General features: G+C 38.1%; 1 protein-coding gene across 1 annotated transcript; it reads left to right on the forward strand.

Annotated features, from left to right (window-relative positions):
- The first annotated feature begins 3,125 nt into the window (after window positions 1–3,125).
- Window positions 3,126–16,438, forward strand: LOC140146808 (uncharacterized). Its single transcript, XM_072168688.1, has 9 exons — window positions 3,126–3,597; window positions 6,851–7,021; window positions 8,670–8,719; window positions 9,428–9,489; window positions 10,135–10,353; window positions 12,012–12,173; window positions 13,211–13,261; window positions 14,215–14,326; window positions 15,193–16,438. The coding sequence occupies exons 2-9, from the start codon at window positions 6,870–6,872 to the stop codon at window positions 15,555–15,557; spliced, it is 1,173 nt and encodes a 390-aa protein (XP_072024789.1). The 5' UTR covers window positions 3,126–3,597; window positions 6,851–6,869; the 3' UTR covers window positions 15,558–16,438.
- Window positions 16,439–17,395: the final 957 nt, after the last annotated feature.

The raw sequence follows: 17,395 nt of genomic DNA on the forward strand, positions 1-17,395 counted from the left end.
TAACTGGCCACGCAGCTTTTGACTATAATGATGTAGGATGATGATGACTCCGATATGATGCCTAGGATGATGACGACTCCGATAATGATGAATATGATGATGATGAATATGATGATGATAATGATAATGAGGCTGATGATGATGATGATGATGATGATGATGATGATGATGATGATGATGATGATTAAGGCAGCCCCGAAAAGTTGAGTGTTACTGTAGTTAGGGCGGTTTTCGGACTTGTTTTTTCTTAAACATCCTCGTACTTATCATTCTTCCTTAAATTTTCTCGGTTTGTAGTAAGGCGGTTCTCGAAAGCAATGGGACAGCGCTACGGTGATGCCTCAGATTCAGTATGACTCGGATGATGAATTGGATATGATATCATCACACTCCCCGCGCAGCTTTTGACTATAATGATGATGCCTAGGATGATGATGACTCCGATGTGATGCCTAGGATGATGATGACTCCGATAATGATGAATATGATGATGATGAATATGATGATGATGCTGCTGCTGCTGCTGCTGCTGCTGCTGCTGCTGCTGCTGCTGATGATGATGATGATGATGATGATGATGATGATGATGATGATGATGATGATGATGATGATGATGATGATGATGATGATGATGATGATGATGATGATGATGATGATGATAATGACGATGATGATGATATGAAAGCGGTTCTCGAAAGAAATGGGCAGCGCGAGCCCGGAAAAGTTGAGTGTAACCGTATATAGTTAGGGTGGGTGATGGATTTTTTGTTTTGCTTATAAACATCCTCGTACGTATCATTCTTCCTTAAATTTTCTTTCCACCAATTGCACAAATTGCACAAATAGCGCTTACTGGAAGCAACTCAGATATTATCCTCATTGCTTTTATAAATTGCAACACCTGTGGCTATTTCTACACATGGTAAAAATTGCGAACGTACATGGCTATTTGTACAAATTGCACACTTTCTTGCAACGGTAGGCAATTTGTGCAATTGACTGGCACACACCGACACCGCCTGGCTAATAATTATTTGGTGCAGAAGGGACACTAAAATGAATACACGGGATCGATACACGTGAATTGCTATGCACGATTTTGATATCAGACGAAAATCTTCTGATACCGGGTTAGAAAATGATGAATATCTCCCGTCATGATTTTTTTCTCAAGAAACCAGATTTGGTCTCATAAACTTGGAAATACGTGTTGAACAGATATGATAGTCGCTAGAATGCGCTTTGAAAATTGGCCGTGCGCTTTGAACTCAAAATTTGACCATTTTATATTGCGTTGGTCCTGTTATGGACTACAGCGTGCAGCGTGTAGTACAGCTGCACTCACTGTAGGCAGTATAAAAGTCGATGACCATTGACCTCAATGGGGTATACAAGCTTAATCACGCACAACCAAGATCGATTACCCGGCTATTGTGAGTAGCCTTAGTTATGTCCCTCGACTAATTATTAGTTTAAAAGAGCTTTAAAGGTTTGAACCAAATGGCTAATCGTGGCTGTGGATTTAACCTACCATGGCGATTCCTGCCATGAAGATATAGGGTCGAAGACACTGTGTGGCATAAATGGCACAAATTGCAACACCTGTGGCTATTTATGCAATTTGTACAAATTGCTTACATACGTTGCTATTTGTGCTATTTGTACAAATTGCACACTTTCCTGCAACTGTAGGCTATTTGTGCAATTAACTGACATAAATTCCACAAATTGCAACACCTGTCGCTATTTATGCAATTTGTCCGACATAGATTGCAGAAATTGCAACTATCTGTGGCTATTTATGCAATTTGTATAAATAGCACAAATTGCACAAATAGCCAGTTGCTTTTAAAAAAGCAACTGGCTATTTGTGCAATTGTGTTATTTATACAAATTGAACACTTTCTTGCAATTGAAGGCTATTTGTGGAATGACCAATCCTGCGCCTTTATGCTGGGTAAGAGGTGGGTGAACTACATCCTACATGTATGCAACACACTCTGTGTTAGGGTAGTTATGAATAGGCCTACATTTAACATAACATGATTTGATATTATTTCAAATATTTTGTAAGAATCTGGTACCAGCTAATTAATAGGCACCTGATCGAAAAAAAAAACATGATGAACACTAGGCCCATGTTTTGTTTAAAATCATGCATGATAAACTAGAGAGATAATAGCTATATTTTGCTGAATAGGCCTACATCAGTGTCAATGGGATTGATAATAATTATGTCTAAGCGGATACGCGTCACTTTCAATGTGACTTAAAAATAATGAGGTATAAACAAATAAAATACGTCAAGCGACTTAAAATACGACAGTGTCATTATACGAAAACGTCAGTGTCAATGCGATAATACCACATAGTGGGCGAATGCGTCAGTGTCAATGCGATAATACCACATAGTTTAGGCGAATACGTCAGTGTCAATGCGATAATACCACATAGTGGGCGAATGCGTCAATAGCAATGCAATAATACCACAAAGTGTGCGAACTTATGCGTCAGTGTCAAGTACAATGCGATAATCCACAAAGTAGGCGAATGCGTCAGTGTCAATGCGAAAATATCACATTTTCTTGTAGGCGAATACGTCAGTGTTAATGCGATATTACCACATAGTGGGTGAATGCTTCAGTGACAATGCGATAATATCCAATAGTTTAGGCGAATCATGACGTCAGTGTCAATGCGATAATACCACATAGTAGGCGAATGCGTCATTGTCATACGATAATACCATATAGGCCTAGTAGGCGAATACGTCAGTTGGCAATAGCATTGATAATATGTCAGTGGTGGAATGCGTCAGTGTCTGTAATACTTCTAATGGACTGAATACGTCAGTGTCATTTTCAGTTCAGAAGGCAAGGTTAGCCTATAGTTGCACCTTATTCAGGGCCGGATTTACCTTTTTGGGGGCCCTGGGCCAGGCCAAAATTTGGAGGCCCCAAACGTGTCGTGAAGAAGACATGTGCTCTCAAGTTGCCAAGTGTTTAGATTTTACTAGTATAATTGCGCGCGAAGCGCGCTAAAAATTTCAATATAAGACTATTTTACCCAAATTGAAGCTGAAATTTGCTATATAATCAGTGATAATGGGCCAGTGCTCAAGTTTTTTTGTACCTATTTTGGTAAAAAACATGGTGTTTTTCGGCTAAAATTTGGGGGCCCTGGGCCCGGGCCCATCTGGCCCTATGGTAAATCCGGCCCTGACCTTATTCAGCAATTGTACCATGACCCCAATATCATTTTTTTTAAACATAATAATTTAAATATGCTTAATTATTTGCCGTCTCTGATTATCATGTCGACCACCACCTGGGCAAGCGAGGGTTGCTATAGCCTAAGTCTCATGTATCCTCTCATGAGGCTAAAAAAGTACAATGCCGGTTGCTCGTTTGGGAGTCCTCCGTATGACAACAAGGACTGGTGGAATGATTCTAGGAGCGTCCATAGCTACAGCTGCAAGACTGTTGAATTCGACGATGCGTCGTGAAATTCATACTGCAAAATGATCAGTGATGGTAAACTTAGTTGGAATTCATGCAAAGAGGAAACAACTACTATTCCCAGTTAACACTCTGAAAGGTATTTAAATATTAAACTTTTACTAAACGGGCGCGTGTGATTCAAGTGGGCATCAGAACTGTCTACTTTAAAAGTATAAAATAATCATACTGTGAGCATCATGTGAGTGGGTATACCCTGACCCTGTTAGTCTTAGTACTCAGTATTAGTAGTGCCGTTACGCTGACTTTCGTATTAGGCGAGGACGATTTCGACCTCCTGGTTTGTTTACAAGAGAGGTAGACAAAAGACCGTGCCGCTTGTCCAATTTTTTTGCCAAACACTCAAGTATCAGAAGGGTGGTCCACAAAAGCGTGATTCACGTAACATGAATAGGGATTAAAAAGCTGTCACGTCATAGAACCATGACCATGTGCTTCTATTGTCCAATTTGCCATCAAGATTTCATATGGAAACAGTTCAGACCCAGAACACAATCATGTCAGAAATTAATATTTTGTTCTGGGTCTGAAATATTCGGACTAACTGTGACTGTCACTGTCACACTGACACTGACTTGATCGAGAAATCTATCTACTATCCACGACGACATGATGGTTAATGTGTGGATAGAAGATAGAGATTGCTGGTATACCACGGCCAGTCGGCGTAGCGTCTTCAGTTTACAACGCATCAAAACAATTGTTTAGATTGTCCAATTTGGCTTCAATTTAGCTTGGCTAACATTTATGTATCTTAGCTGAAGTGTATGCTTACTTTTAACCGGAAACACAGGCGCTGAAGTATAAATTCCGACCATATAATGAGTCCGTTTAATTCGGCAACCTTGCTTGATCATAGTTGTTTTGACAACTGCCAACTGCGCCGGTGATTAAAGATTTGAGAAAATCCAGTGCTGGGCAAATCAATCCATCTCCCGATTTGCAAAGGTTGGCTTGTCATTGCAAACTGATGGTGATACCCTTCCCCGGTACCCTTCCGGTTCTTGAACATGTGAGCCCAGCACTACACGTGTTGATCACCTATTTACAATGGGGACTGTGTGATGTGTGGCGATCACTCGAGAAAAATTGACACAGAATGACGTTTTTCGTGAGTAACGTCAAGGTGAATTGATGAAGGAATATAGCACATGTGTCACTAATATTTCAATAACAATATCCTCATATTTTTGAGACAATAATTAACTTGAGGAAGAAGTTTTTATTCATATGCATGATATTGGGCCCTGGATGGCAACCGTGTACATGTGCCAAACAAGGTACGTTACATGAGCACGTATACTTCCACGTTCTAACTTACGTATCACAAGCTATCGGTTGTTCATACGAAAGTTAGAAATTTTCGAACAAACACTGACTGACAGACAGTGTCACACATGCACAGAGTCAGATCGAGACAGGCCTTGCTCGAGAACTCTAGCCAAGAATTTGCTCACCGATAGCTTCTCATTCTAGGCTAGAGACCTTTGCATTCAAAATCTAGTCGGATTCGCTGAAGCATGACACCGTGTAAAGCAATGGAAGGTCAGAAGTAAACACAGCCGATCACGACAGGCGATTGCATCAAAAATGTTGCTAAAATTACACTTCAGCAAAATTTTAGACTGTCCAAAATACGCAAATCTTGCTCAAAAGATACAGTTGATTCATCGAAATAACTTTCATTCAAATTTCAACATTTACAGAATAAATAACCTCCGTGTAAAAAAAAATTGCACCGCTGTCCGATCGAAAAACCATAGTAAAGTACTCTAGCATCGAATGGGTAACTATCGTGTGCAAATTCGAAGCTAGAGTTCTCGAGCAAGACAGGCCATGGATGCAGGCATGACCTGTGGCAAAAAAGTAAAAAGAGAATGGCCAGATTTCTAGGGCTATCACCACGGCACTGGTACGTGGTATCTGTATCTGTAGCAATACTGCTCAACACTTCAGGTGAAGCCAGACGAACAGTGGTAGAGATCAGTGGCTATCACCAGGCCAGGGTCCAGCAATTTTCGCGGCGCGAAATAGCGCGACGCGCCATGAAATTTCCTGTTTCCTATAAACTAGGAAGATCGAACTTAGACATGATCATTTGGACGTTTAAATGAGCTGGTACCGTCCAGCAGATAATACCCAATGTAAATGTAAATGTCGTCACGTTCTCAGTTACTGGGACTACGTTCTCCATGCAATTTCATTTTCCCCACGAAATTAATGTTTTTCCGCCCAATTCACTATGAAATGTGAACAAAAATGGTCTTTTGTTTGTCTATTTGAAAAATCAGCCTTGTTTGAAGCATCTCAGTAATGTATAGATTAAAGCAATAGTGTGTGATTCGCTGATTTGCATAAAGAATAGATTCCTATTTAAATGTTTGTTTTCACTGATCACATTATCCCCTTTTAATTTCGAGCCAAACAAATGAGGTACATGTATAACAAAGAAAATTGCTAAATTTCATTCCAGCGCCTACATGCGTGTACTACGCTTGCCGATCGTAACATGTAATACTGCACGTAGCATCGCGCTCGACGTGTGTACACATATTTAATAAAGCTGACATCCGCGGGAGATGTTAACAAGCAGTCGATCAATGAACTTGACCCGGTTTTAATATAAAAAGTTAAATTTTACTGTTATTAAAGCACTTCAGGCTTAGTCTTTTGCGTGGTATTTTAGTACAACAAATTATAAAAATGACGATGCGTGAGATTTTACTCATTTTCCAGGGTAGGAACAACAAATTATATATGACGATGTGTGAGATTTTACTCATTTTCCAGCTTTTTGCGTGAGATTTATTACTACCTAGGCGTGAGATTATACTACCTTGGTGTGAGCCCGTGAGAAAGTGACCCAATGCGTGAGACTCACGCCCAATGCGTGAGAGTTGACAGCCCTGTTAAGGGTAGTTTTACTGAACAACTTCTAGGGTATCTTTTCAAATTTTTGGTAAAGGCCAAAAAAAGGGTACATTTTTTTCATTTTTACTAGCCAAAAAACACATTAGGGGGTATATTTTATATTAATTTGCTGGTAGGGTAAAACTCGTTTAGGTGGTGTTTAAAGAAAATATGGTCACGCATGTGTACACTATCATACTTGAGTGGCCCCCCTGTACATGTACCAGTACCGGTACAAATTACATAAAATGTCTTATTTTGTCAAATACATGGCTTTTGGCTGAACCAATAACAGGCTATGTTACCTCATCTATGATGATGACAAAGGTACCAAATTAAATCTGAATTTTGATGATTTTTACGATCGCCAGGATGAGCAAATCACTGAATAGGCCTTTAATTTACTTTTCTTTTCTATATAGTCCAAGTAATCCGTCAACAATGAATCGACATGCAAGAGCATCTAGTGCCAACATGGATAACAAAGCCTTTCGGGAAGCAATCTCAAGAATGCGTGTAGAGGTTCTTGAGAGCAAGGCAGAAACGCAACGAGTACAAGACCAACTCAACTGTCTGGTAATGTTGGTGAAAAGGTACGTTGAAGTTTTCCAGTTGAAATCCATCTACCCCTATGGCGACATGACCTTAATCTCCCACACAGGGAGTGTAGATTTCAAATGGAGTCATTTGAAATTCACCCTCATAGCCCAATTTTGCCTCAATCTTCTTAAAAACTTTTGAAATTTCACCAAAATTTGGGGGGAAATTTGTAAAAACTAAGACATTTTGGGTTAAATTTGGCTGCAATTTTGACTTATGTTATATCGATGGGTCCAAATTTCTTGACAAATTGGTATTTGGGTCCACTTTCAAATTCTCAGCGGCACACCCCTACCAAAACCAAACTTGAGTACCCTCCTGGCATTTCATAGTACCGATAAAGTATAAATTTATTGATTAAGGGATTGGATAGCAATTACGTTTGCACAGTATTTTTGTGGGACCTAAAATTTTCCCAAAAGGCCAATGAAAGTTAATTCCGAGTTTATCGTCCCTTTTTTTTCCCAGGTTGGTGAGGTGACTTTTTCATTTTTCATTTTTCATTATTTCATCAGATTTCATTATTGACCTAAAATGCGTGTTGATTTAAAGCCACACTCATACATGTTATTTATAAACATGTTTTTATATGGGTAGGGACTGGAAAAGTTAGAAAAGGGCCTCGCTTTTGCTTCCAAGTTATGAATTTATGGTTTTACAAACAAAAATATATGTTTCCAATTGCTAAAACTGGTGAAAACACTGATACTTTGAAAATAATGAATTATTTTGGCATTTTTGAAAATTTGACGCGGGTGTTTTTGGTTACCAAAAAGTGACGCGGGCGGGGGACGATAAACTCGGAATCGACTTTCACTCGCCAAAGACCTAAAAATTGTTGGTCTTTTGGGAAACAAAATGTATACGGTATATCTGCAATATGACACCTTTTCAAATGATGGCAGGCTTTTCTTCCCAGCTAAATACACTTTAAATACCGGTACATATCATTAGATTTATAAGTTAACTGTTATTATCAAAATTTCAATAATTTGCCATAAAATTTGTATTATATCACAAATTTAATGAAATCAAAATTACTTGATACCAGAACGACATGCATTCCTCATATTTGGTGTGTCTGATGTGCTCTCAGGTTCCACTAAAAATACTGTGCAAACATCACATACGATGCATGTATGCAGCAAGTTTGAGTCTCTGTACCCTCAAGCTTTAAAATGAAAATGCAAAGCGTGAATTATATTCAACAGTATTTATAACTGGGGGGGGGGGAGGGGCTCTTTAAATGACCATATGGGTATGCTACCCCAGAAACTCCCCCCCCCCCCCTTAATTTTACAAAAATAGAGCTCCAAAAGACCCTAATTTTTTAAGTTAAAGATTCCTCATTCCTCACATTTTGTTCAGGTGATTTTCAACCAAAAAGCAATGAAATACCCTTGATTTTGAATGTTTGCAAAACACCCTGTTTTAGCAGTTCACAGTTCCAAAAGGCCCCCTTTTACTGGTACAATGTCAGCTCCCAAGCAAAGACCCACCACCTTAAAATTCTGGGGGAGCATACCCACCAAAAATGCATGATGCGCAAATTTGTGTGTAATCCCCCCCAAAACAGTGCTGTCTGGAATCGTGATTGGGGTAGGTCTTCATTTAAACTGCTCCTTTTCTTGCTTATTTTAGGGCATGGATGGGAGACCAGGCAGCAGCAATGCATGTTGCAAATATTGTTGGTAAGAAATATCTACCAGATAACTTATATTTAAAATAATGATTTGTGTAATTATAGGGTCTGTGGTGTGATAGTTTTATAAGGATTGAGTACATGGGTATAATGGTGAGTGGATGAGTGAGATCATTGAGTTATAAGGAGTGAGTGAATTAGGAGTGAGTAAGTAAATGAATAAATCTGTGAGGAGTCTGATGCAACTATGAGGATATACAAATGAGTGCACACTACAGTACATGCAGCAAGTCCAATGCATGTTGCAAATATTGTTGGTAAGAAATATCTAGTTTTATAAGGATTGAGTGCTTGGGTATATGGTGAACGGACGAGTGAGATCATTGAGTTATGAGAGTGGCTTTGAAGGAGTGAGTGAAGGAGTGAGTAAGTGAATTAGCACCAGCGATTTGTATCTCAATAGCTGCGATAATGAGTGTATGTATAAGAGTGTGTATGAATGATTAATTACTCAATATGGTATAATTAAAGCAGACATTTAACATAACATAACATAACATAAATTTCATTTATAAAGCGCATAAGACTGAAGTTTCGATGCGCTGTACATCAAATAAAAAACACAGGAAGATATACAATGTGCCAGCATAAAGTTTAAAAAAATATATCGAGATAAAAAGTACAATATTATAGAAACATTATAAAATACAATATTATAACATAATTGATGACCTTCATCTTGGTTTTATGTCTTTAGGAGTTGCACCACCAAAGTTCAGAGAAGAATCTGAGAGTGATGAGGCAACAGCAACATATAAGGTACGAGACACTGAGGATTGATTGATTGATTGAAGCACAGATTATTTCATGTTACATTGATTGGAATGGATATATAGATTCATTAATTGATTGCAAATTTGCCATTTGTTTGATGAATTTTTTGGTTCATTAATTTAATGGATTTAGTGATTAATGATTGATTGAGCTGTAGATTTGTTTGTTATGTGGTATTGAGTGATAAATTAACTGGTATTGATTAGATTCGTTAATTGGACTAATCCATATAAAGTCCACACTCCCCCTGTGGAAGCTTTTGGTATTATCTTCCACAGGGAGATTCAACCTGAATCTTCCAGAGAGGGAGGGGGATCGAGTTTCAAATAGTATTGCTTAATATGTGCTAATTCCGTTTATCTTCCACAGGGGGGTGGAATTCAAATGGCAAAGCCCATTGATTGCAAATAAGATGAGACTGATGATTGATTGCTTGGTCAACATTAAATTGATTGATTGATTGATTGATTGATTGATTGATTGATTGATGAAGTAATTGATATTAATAGACTAATTGTTTGCGAATGACAGTGATTAATTGGCTGATTGATAAACATTGGTTGATGATTAATTGTATGATTAATTGATTGATTGATTGATTGATTGTATTTTTTATATATCTATGCACAGACTTCAGCTGTACATCATTGGGCCATGTTATCAATAGGACTTCTAAACAGACATTACAAACAACTAGAGCACCAGGCCTTAGCCAAAGCCAGATCAAGGCTACAAAGACGTCAAGATTATTTAGATGAACAACTCAGCTCCCATAGGGATATGCTAAGGAGAGCTGCTGGCAACAGGCTGGCAACACTCAAGAAAAATAATCCATATTTGGATCAACAGGTAAGTATTGAAGGAAACGGAAAAATACAACGTTCAGTTCCTGATAGGGTTGAAGAGGATTGAGTTTAAATATTTAGAATTCCAGTGATTATGCACAAGACTACCACATCAAAATGCAGCATAGGAGCTACCTTATTTATAGATGAATGTTATAAATGGTCATGAAAATATAAATATTGGGAGATTTAGAGACCCCTGGCCAATTTTGTGCCTATTTTTACATTTTTCTCAAAAATTATAGCACATTGGTGACAAGTAAGATATGTATATTATAATATGAAATATGAATATTCAGCAACTCAAAGCAAGTAGTTATTGATTTATTGATCAAATATTGGTTTTCCCTCATTTTTGACTGTAACTCCACAACTGTTGTCTGTACTGAAATAAAATTTTCAGTGCAGTAGTTGTAGTCCTTGCCCCTATAATATACATATCTTACTTTTCCCCAATGTGCTATAATTTTTGAGAAAAATGCAAAAATAGGCAAAAAAATAGGCAGGGGTGTAGTACCCCCTTAAGAGGATCCAATGTAGCATATTGGACAAGCAGGCTTGTCAATAAACACCAAAAACTGGTGGGTATCAATCATTATGATGCAGACTGTAGTACTAGAAGTGTACCCATTCAAATAATTGGGTTTATTAATTCCAATTGAAATCCATGTACCCCCTATGGCAGACATGACCTTAATCTTCCACACAGAGGGTGTACATGTAACTTCAAAAGGGGTTACTTGAATAGGTGACTCTATTTGAAATCTGCACCCCCAGTGAGGGAGATCAAGGTCATGTCTTCCATAGGGGGTGTATGGATTTTAACTGGAAAAGCCCAATTATCCACCAACCATGACTTCTTGCCATTTATTGCAAACGTTGTTGTTCAGGGGCGTAGCCAGCTTTCTTGGTGGGGGAGGGGGCAAAATAATACATTTTCCAGGTGTGCATCATGAATTTTTATCCCAGTATTATCGCTGGCTTCATATACCTGGTATTTGTTTCAGAGACACTGTAAAGTTTTTCTGCTTCAAAAAAAGGGCTTATTTATTTGAGATTATGGGCACACATAGCTCGTAAACATTTGGAATTTACACTTGTTTAGCCCAAGATGAAGTTGAATTTTCGGGAATGTTGGTGTAACATGGGCCACACAGAATCTAATACTGGAACTAAAACTTTGCAATTCACATTGCTACTGATATCACACCATCATCAATCAGATGCCTGATGAAGTCTGATGGTTTCGGAAGCAATATAGCAATGAGTAGCAAAATTTTAGTTCCAGTATTAGATTTAATTTCAAAATAATAGCATCATCATCATCAGATGAAAACTGATAACTGTCGTTGGCAACTTCATAATCATCTTTGTCAACATCATCATTATCATCATCATCATCATCTTCATCATCATCATCTTCATCATCATCATCATCATCATCATCATCATCTTCATCATCATTATCATCATCATCATCATCATCATCATCATCATCATCATCATCATCATCATCATCATCATCATCATTATCATCAACAACATCAACATCATCATCATCATCACCAACATCATGTTTTATCGTCATAATGGTATACTGTTGTTGATACTATTCATATCATACTAATATTCTCTATTAATTTTGCTTTTTTGTTTCTCAAGAGTGAAGGTGTGAAGCATCTCAAAACCGGAAGCAACCGCCCGCAATCCTCTCCCATCCATCGATCTACATACGGCTCTACTACCCATGCAAATGTCAATGAAGATATGGCAGCTAACAACTTGATACAGTACATGGCTAGTGCAACATTAAATGATTTTCAGGTAGGCCATAGCAATTAGACTAACTGCACTAACACTGTACCCTCGGTCAGTCAAGAGTCAATGTCATGGTTGGCAACTTAGAATCTTATGTTTGGGGATGTTATACCCATCAAGAACATTTTGACCTATTTGTGAAATTTGAAACATAATTGTAGTACATTCAGCATGTGATCGTGGCACAACTGGATGTAAAAACGCATGTAACAGTACAGAATGTTGATGGGGGATCCATACCTTTATCAGGATGTTCTTGTTTGGGAAATTTAGATAAATTCAGAATTTTTATTGTAATTCCAAATTTATCTGAATTTCCCAAACAAGAACATCCTGAAAAAGGTATGAATCCCCCATCAACATTCTGCACTGTTACACGCAGGCACATTTGAAGCCTGAATATGGTTCGCATGAAAAATGGTGTTGTGTCTGTCGCTTTTGTAACGCTTGTGTTTTCCAGTCATCACTAAACCAACATAACAACCTGTGCAATTGGTGCAGTACTATTTGTTTAACTGGTTTACCAGCTTAGTAAAATACACTGCTCAATTCCCGTAGAGTCAGCCATGAAATCGAGGAGTCTGTGCCGGAAGGCCTCATCTGCAAATTATAGCTGCCAAGTGTCATTTTTTTGTATGTCGTTAGCCTGCTACGCTAAATGCCCAAATCATTTTTACATGTTTCTCATTTGCCATTTTGATTTTATGAGTAATAAACCCATAATTAATCAAATTTCCAGCCGCATTTTTCATTAACTTGTGGAATACATCAAAAGAGATGTATTCCACAAGTTAATGAAAAATGCGGCTGGAAATTTGATGAATGATGGGTTTCAATTACTCACAAAATCAAAATGGCAAATGAGAAACATGTAAAAATGACTTAGGCATTTAGCGTAGCAGGCTGACGATGTGTACAATATAGAATGCAGAAAATGTCAAATGTGTATTGGGGCAGCTATTGTCGATACAGCATTCTTTCACTTAACTTCTTGAATAAATTATCATTTTCTAAAGCTGCCTTTTTTTTCAAACTTTCTGCAGACAAATTTAACACAAAACAGGAGAGGATCTGGCAGTGCCAAGTATGTACAGGTGAGTAGACATAATTAGCACCCCCGGGCACCTAAGTCAATCCCTTTTCAGGGAAGGGGCACAATGAAATGAAAGTCAAAATTGGATTGGAAATTTACAACAAATTCATTGCATCTGAAGTCAAAATCATCATAATCCTAGAAGCTGGACAGTTTTAATTGATGGTGATTTCATTTAGAAATTTAGTTTTAAGCATTAGACTATTCCAGTTAAAATCAGTCTTGTGTTAAAAACCTTTCTCATAATCAATTTCGTACAGGTTAACTTTTATTTCTCAGTCTCGAGTATGATTATGGAGTGATTTCTAAAACCTGGATGAGAAGATGATATCACTAGGAGACAAGTATTTGTGATCGATGAAAAATCTGTGATCCAACACAGATTTTTCATAGATTTTTCATCCAGTCACAGATTTTTCACAGAAAAATGGCTCCTAAAGAAAAATTATCTAATTTGTGTACATCGTGGAACATACTCTTTGGGTGGCATTGCGTAGTAAGCTGTTGTACGCAGATAATTTTGCATATATGGATGCGTAGAGTAGCGTTGTACACTCGTGTATTAGCATGATTAGTCGAGGAGTAACAACCTCCATGTTGAATGTGCCACGATGTACACAAATAAAATAATTTTTCTATAGTGATAAAGAGGATGGGTATTGAACTGAAGGCCTATATAATTAATAACATTACTGCCTGCTCTTCACCATCTGTCTTAATAGCTCAATTGGTAGAGCATCGGTCCTGTGATCCAAAGGTCCTAGGTTCAAATCCTGGATGGTCAGTGAATTTGTTCACTTTCCATCATTTATGTATGTGGATCCCATATAGTTTAATTTTAATTTTTCATTACCATCTTTGTCGTTGTCATTGGTGGTGCCACTGCCACCACCACCACCCTCACCACCACCACTAGTGTTGTTAATCTTAGTTTGTCTGTGTGGTTGTTTTTAGCCTGGACTATTCGATACTTCCAAGGTAGTCTCAGATAAACCCAAGAAACCTCGACCAACAAGCGCACATCTGCATCATAGTGATGCTAAAAGAGCTCAACCAAAAAGTGCAAGTAAGTTATGTAGCTGGGTGTCTAATAATATTATTTGAATTACCATTATACAAACAATTTAATACAAGCAAGTAAATGGTTATTCAGGAAAAAAACAAGACTTGTAAGTCCCAACACAGAGTTCTTTCCTTAAATTCCTGTTACATAGCATAATTCATATATAAAAGAAAATACACAAAAATAAATACACTAATATATAGAGAACTGCATGAATGGTTGAAAGTCTGTGTACAGTGGATATTCAACGAACCCTTATAAGCGTACTGGAGGCCAGGGGAGTAAGTAGGGCATGGGGCATCAAAATTGATGGGTACCAATCATTTTGATACAACCTGTATTTATATTTGATGGAAGGGAGTTGGTCAAACAATATCTGGTACAGCGACAGGGAAAAGCAATTCTTGTTGTGCTGGTAATTTTTTTACCATTAATTTTACCATTATTGCGCAGCCTGTTAGGCAAATGAAAGTTGATGTTAAGTTTCCCCATCAAATATATTTTATCAATTGATTAGACACTTCCATTATTTATCATTCATTCAATTTACTTTGTTAATATTCGTTATTTAACCCTCTCCACACGGGTGTCGACTGCAGACTACAAGCTTCAATTTTTCTTTAAAAATTCAAAAATTTCAGAATATTGTACATTTTCATTACCAAATTTGGAATCAGCATGCATTAAAGCGAGAACAAATGAAACGGAAAATTAATGAATTACTTCTGCAAAATTACTTTTTAATACTGCTTATAAAACAGGTCACACACGCATGTGACATGAAACTTGCAATCAACTTAAGTTGGCTTTATAGATTTATTTTTTTAAATGGTGTAAATAATTTTTGCTATTTTCTTGTTTCATTACAGTTGTCATCAAAGGAGACCGTCCCCTCAAATATGAAACCACTCGACCTATTTCTGCAAAACTCTCCAGCACCACAGCGAAACCAAACACTAAACCACCGCGTGCTAAATCCGCTAAAGTCCAATCATCAACCGCAGCTTCACGCTTGAAAACGGCATATCAAGATGGTTACAGCTTACTGGATCCCCACGTGGGGTCATCAGAAGGTCAAAGGTCATATGGAATGACTTTTGTGACAGAAGAGCAAGATTCGGTGCAAGCTTTTACTCAAGATGTAAGACAGATGCAGACGATGGAAGATGACTTTAAAAGAACTACTAAAATGCTGCAACAAAAACTGGGTATACCGGGAGAAGGGACTATATAAGGGGAGATGACACCATGTGGGTGGGAGGTCTGGGGAGTGTGTCACTCAAGTGTAATAGCACTTGCATTCTTAAAGCCATAATAAGTAATTTGCTCCAGAGTAACGCCCTTAATATTTCTTGAATTTCTACTTATTGCATGATTGTAATGCCCAGTGGTGTACTAAAATGACATGTGAAAAACTAAGCCTGAAGTGCTTTAATTACAGTAAAATCAAAGATCTTATATTAAATCCGGAGATTTCAAGTTCACGGATCGAATGTTGGCTAACGCATCTTGTGCGTGTGAGCTCATATATACATGTATCATTAAATCAGTGAGGTATAAACTCTCTGCACATCGCTATTCGTCTTACGTCTTATCTATACGTCCCAGCTGCGTGAAGCTCCGCTGAATAATACATCTAATACAATCGGCGAGCTAATACACGCATTGTAGGCTGGAATGAAATTGCAATTTTCTTCGTTTTGGTTTTACCTCATTTGTTTGACGCAAAATCAAAAGGGAACAATGTGATCGGTGAAAACTAACATTAAAATAGGAATCTATTCTTTATGCAAATTACTTATTATTGCTTTAACCAAATAGTTTGGTGTATCCTTTTAAATGTAAGCCTACACAAAACTAACCTATTGTCAAGAGGACAGCAGCTAGTTGGCTATTCCGGTTGAAATCCATACACCCCCTATGGAATACATGATCTTTTCTCCCTCACTGCGGGTAGGGAGCGTGTAGATTTCAAATGGAGTCACCCATTCAGGTAACCTCATTTGAAATTCACACTCTGTGTGGAAGATTAAGGGATCTGGAATGAGCGTTTCGAGTGTTGCGACAGTATTTTTTATGGAACATGAGAGCACCTCAGACGTGTCGAATTGCATTCTGAATCTGAAGCATGTCTTTCTGATATCAAATAATTTTCATTTTTGAAAATCACGATATAATTTTATGACAAATTATAAAAACTAGGCGGTTACCCGTATTTCGCGGTTCTCGGCTGTCATGGTTATTGGCTTTTGCAGATCTCAAAATCAGGGTGTGTCCTTTGGCTGGGATCACTGTCCTCACAGATGAGGTCAATTGCAGCTTTTGCAATTTGACCTGACTTTCGCTCTTTCTGACCTATGACCTCTTCACCGTAGGTCTGACAAAAAGGTCACCGTGGAAACTGTTGTTTGTTAGTCCAAGGTCCACCCACCCACCAAGTTTGAGCTCTATAGGGGCAATTTGAGGTTTTTACCTTTCTTGACCTATGACCTCTTAACCGTAGGTCTGACGAAAAGGTCACCATGGAAACTTTTATTTGTTAGTGCAAGGTCCACCCACCCACCAAGTTTGAGCCTCATAGGGCAATTTGAAATTGTTACCTTTTTGACCTATGACCTCTTAACCGTAGGTCTGACGAAAAGGTCACAGTGGAAACTTTTATTTGTTTGTCCAAGGTCCACCCACCCACCATGTTTGAGCTCTATAGGGGCAATTTGAAATTTTTACCTTACTTGACCTTTGACCTCTTAACCGTAGGTCTGATGAAAAGGTCACCGTGGAAACTTTTGTTTGAGAGTCCAAGGTCAACACATTGGCATGGCTAGATTTGCCATTTAAAGTGTTTGAAATTAGACTTCAATTGAACTTGACCCCGGCCTTGACCTTTGACCTTAAAAATATAAACTTGTTCTTGCTCATACCAAGCTGCACCCACCCACCAAGTTTGAGGAACGTGCGACCCCCGGTCTCCAAGAAAAGAGGCGGACAGACAAACAAACAGATGGACAGATCTGGTGAATTATAGTAAGACTAGGCGGTTACCCGTATTTGGCGGTTCTCGGCTGTCGCGAT

The sequence above is a fragment of the Amphiura filiformis genome, chromosome 2, assembly GCF_039555335.1.
Source record: "Amphiura filiformis chromosome 2, Afil_fr2py, whole genome shotgun sequence".
In the NCBI taxonomy this organism is placed as follows: Eukaryota; Metazoa; Echinodermata; class Ophiuroidea; order Amphilepidida; family Amphiuridae; genus Amphiura; species Amphiura filiformis.

Coding starts and splice junctions, on each gene's coding strand:
- LOC140146808 (XM_072168688.1), top strand. CDS start 6,870: ATGAATCGACATGCAAGAGCATCTAGTGCCAACATGGATAACAAAGCC. Junction 13,262..14,214: donor GCAGTGCCAAGTATGTACAG/GTGAGTAGACAT, acceptor GGTTGTTTTTAG/CCTGGACTATTCGATACTTC. Junction 14,327..15,192: donor AGCTCAACCAAAAAGTGCAA/GTAAGTTATGTA, acceptor GTTTCATTACAG/TTGTCATCAAAGGAGACCGT.